This window comes from Crassostrea angulata, chromosome 6 (genome assembly GCF_025612915.1).
Source record: "Crassostrea angulata isolate pt1a10 chromosome 6, ASM2561291v2, whole genome shotgun sequence".
In the NCBI taxonomy this organism is placed as follows: Eukaryota; Metazoa; Mollusca; class Bivalvia; order Ostreida; family Ostreidae; genus Magallana; species Magallana angulata.
This window is the reverse complement of record NC_069116.1, coordinates 29,949,444-29,952,760: the sequence shown is the minus strand read 5'-3', so window position 1 is coordinate 29,952,760 and position 3,317 is coordinate 29,949,444. Positions and strand designations below refer to the sequence as shown.

Sequence of the window (3,317 nt, the reverse complement as noted above, 5' to 3'; positions counted from 1 at the left end):
CCACGTTAAAAAAGTAATAACATTGCTCAACGTGAATAAATCCATCCTAAGTTCACGTTTGAATTTATCCTTTTTTATAAACTCAGGATGCTTTGATTTTAAGGGGGAAAATATTTTAGTTGTTTATGCCTACTAGTAAATGATTTGTTAATGAATCAAGAGAAGCAATTCGGTTTCATTGTTTTAATTGATTAATTAGATTAATTTTATGCTAAAAAAGTTATATCATTGCGGCTAAAACTCTAAGTGCATAAATCTTAAATTTACGTTTAAAGATTTTTTTTAACCCCGGGTGGCTTTTATTTGACGGAAAAAATACCCTGTGCTTTATTTTTTGTTCGATATAGTTTTTTTTTTACATTAATGAAACAACAGAAGCAACTCGGTTTATCTGTTTAATTTAGATTAAGTTTTTTTTAATTCACTAACCTCCATTCAACGTAAATTATCCCTATTTGACTGGTATTAGAATAGGAATAGGTCAGCGATTAAGTTAGCTAATATCTGTTAGGCCGGAAGTAAACGTTCTTGTAGCGTTCTCTTAGGCGCCATAGCTGAATCAAAACAAAAGGTTCTTTTAAAATCTAGGCCCATCTGCCTTCAAAATAGGCACAAAGTGATTATACCTTTACTCGGAAAGGAACCCAAGTGTTTGCAATGTCTATAGGAGTGCCAATTAAGGTTCTGCACGAAGCAGAAGGACACATTGTGACATGTGAAACAACAACCGGCGAAGTTTACAGAGGTAAACTTGTCGAAGCAGAAGATAATATGAACTGTCAGATGTCGGCTATAACAGTTACATACAGAGATGGCCGTGTGGCACAACTAGAAAACGTTTACCTGAGAGGCAGCAAAATCAGATTTTTAATATTACCAGATATGTTGAAAAATGCACCCATGTTTAAAAGAGTACAAGGAAAAGGGGGCTCAGCGAACAGAGGAAAATCTGCAATTCTTCGAACACAAGGTATGGTTTTACAGATGTTAAATTCAAGATTTAAAAGTTTGATACTAGGAAGTATAAGTGTCAAGTTGTCAATACTGTTGCATTTTGTGGAAATTGTAAATGTCAAATAATACCTATTATTTGCAGGGTCTGCTTTCATGCTATCTCCTATCATGTTGCTCTTATATTTCAGCTGCCAGAGGCAGAGGACGAGGAGGGCCAGGGGGTCCAAGAGGAGGAGGAGGTGGAAACATGTATCAGAATCGTCGTCGTTAAACAATATCCATTATGCATCTGGACAATTCATTACATTTTCATTGTTTGTGCAGGAAGTGCACCTTTTTATCTTCATGGCATGCAGAGGAATGTTATTCTGTCCATGAATTGGTGTCAGAAAGAAAAAGAACACTGCGCACATCATGTTCATTCCTATTGCATATATTTCATAGACAGACTTGAACATGAAAAATCACAACTTGTGAAGGAGTACAATATGTTGTATATATGTATTGTTTTTTATTGTATTTTTTTTGTAGACTTGTGATTAAATCTAAATGACAGTACTATCTTTCAATGTTTTAATTAATGAACGTGGGAGTCTATTTTTTTTTCTTTTTAGACTTTTAGTTTCTCTTTATATATATAACTGCAGGTCTGTAAATTCTGTGAAAAATTTGGTAGTTTTAGTACCATTAAATGCAATTTACTACTGATATTGTCTTTTAACTTGCCCCTGATAGTCTTTTAAACACCATCACATGCAAAATAAATGGCAATTCTCTATCTCTGTTAATTTAAGATACTTGATTTTTCAAGGTTTGTAGCATGTTTAGGAGAAAGTCTAGGCAAGTATAGAGGGTATATCAGTTGTAAATTGCATGAGGAATTTAATGGTACTAATTGTTGTCACAGAATTTGTATATAAATAAGGTTAATCTATTAAAAACTAGTGCATGATATTGTGCACGGCGCAGTTGAAACACAATTTCAATGGGTAGCACTGTAGCTCCCAGGTCGTCAATCCAAATTTTTTTTAGACCAGGAGCTTCAGACCTGCAGCTTCTCTTTAAACTGATCTGTAACTTGGTGTTCTTGCATATCAGAAATTAGGTCAATTTCACATACATAATCACATTTGTGACACCGTTTCGTTTCATTAAGAATTCTAACCATCTGTCAGTAAATACTCTCCTGATTTCTTCATTATGATCAAAACAAACAGATTGTACAAACTCTGGAGTTTCGTTTCATTAATACTCAAATGTGGGCTTTCCCTAAGAAAAATAGAGTTTGTAAACTTTTAATTATGGTATAATTTCGACTACTTGTAATTGTTGTCATGTTATAAATGGTATTAGATTTTTTTTTTCATAATATTCCAATAAAAAAGCAAAAAATGTTTTACTTCAAAGCAAATGAATTAAGGTGCCTTACTACACCTTGAAATAGTTTCTCAAATCAGCAAGAAATTACTTGATTATGATAGATAGCATGATGGATAAGAGGTATATGTGTCATATAGGCGAAAAAAATGTGCAATTTTAAATGAAAAATGATAATTTCTTAAAAATGATAATTTCATTTCATTAAGTAAACATGAACAAAAGCCCCAGGCGGGTTCGAACTCGTGACCTGTGGTTCACAAGCCTGATACTTTAACCACTGAGCTATTACGATATACATCTGAATCGATTGATACAAACAGTTTAACAAAACATTTAAATCGCCATCTTGTGACGTAGTGCCTTAAAAAGTATAAGAGTACCTTAACACCGTATATACGATTCGAACACCCTCTCAATCGAGCAGAATGGGCTTCGAGCCTCCGCTTATCCCAGTGAGCTACGTTGACACATTAGAATTTAGGTGAATAAATTTAACTGTTTGATAATAATTTAAAAAAGTAATACTTTTTTGGTGAAAACCACGAATTTGACCCATTATGGATCTAGACTCCATTTTAATAAATCAATAATAAAAATCAATAAAACCTTATTCTTTAAACAAAAGTACTTTAAGGATGGAGTCAGGACCCACTCATACTCAAATTTCGCAATTTGTGAATGGTTCAAGATTTTGGCATAAAACGCTGTGCAGCTTAGTTGGGAAATCTATTTACAACTGTCGTGTTTATAGAATGAAAGCACAATGCTGACTTCAATCGTGAAATTTATACTAAAAACAAGGCATACAAACCAAAAATTCATATTCAATCTTAAATTGAAATTCTTTTGTCTTAATTGCTCTAAGTGGGGGATATACAACGCCTTGTACGCCCCTGTTCTTTAATCAAACTTGCAAAAAGCATTCAAGAGAAAACTACTAATTTGCCTTTATGAAGCAAGAGAAGGTGATTACACAACAATAA

General features: G+C 33.3%; 1 protein-coding gene across 1 annotated transcript; it reads left to right on the top strand.

Annotated features, from left to right (window-relative positions):
* The first annotated feature begins 505 nt into the window (after window positions 1-505).
* Window positions 506-1,512, top strand: LOC128188603 (small nuclear ribonucleoprotein Sm D3-like). Its single transcript, XM_052859767.1, has 2 exons — window positions 506-970; window positions 1,143-1,512. Exons 1-2 carry the CDS (start codon window positions 658-660, stop codon window positions 1,223-1,225), a joined length of 396 nt encoding a protein of 131 aa, XP_052715727.1. The 5' UTR covers window positions 506-657; the 3' UTR covers window positions 1,226-1,512.
* Window positions 1,513-3,317: the final 1,805 nt, after the last annotated feature.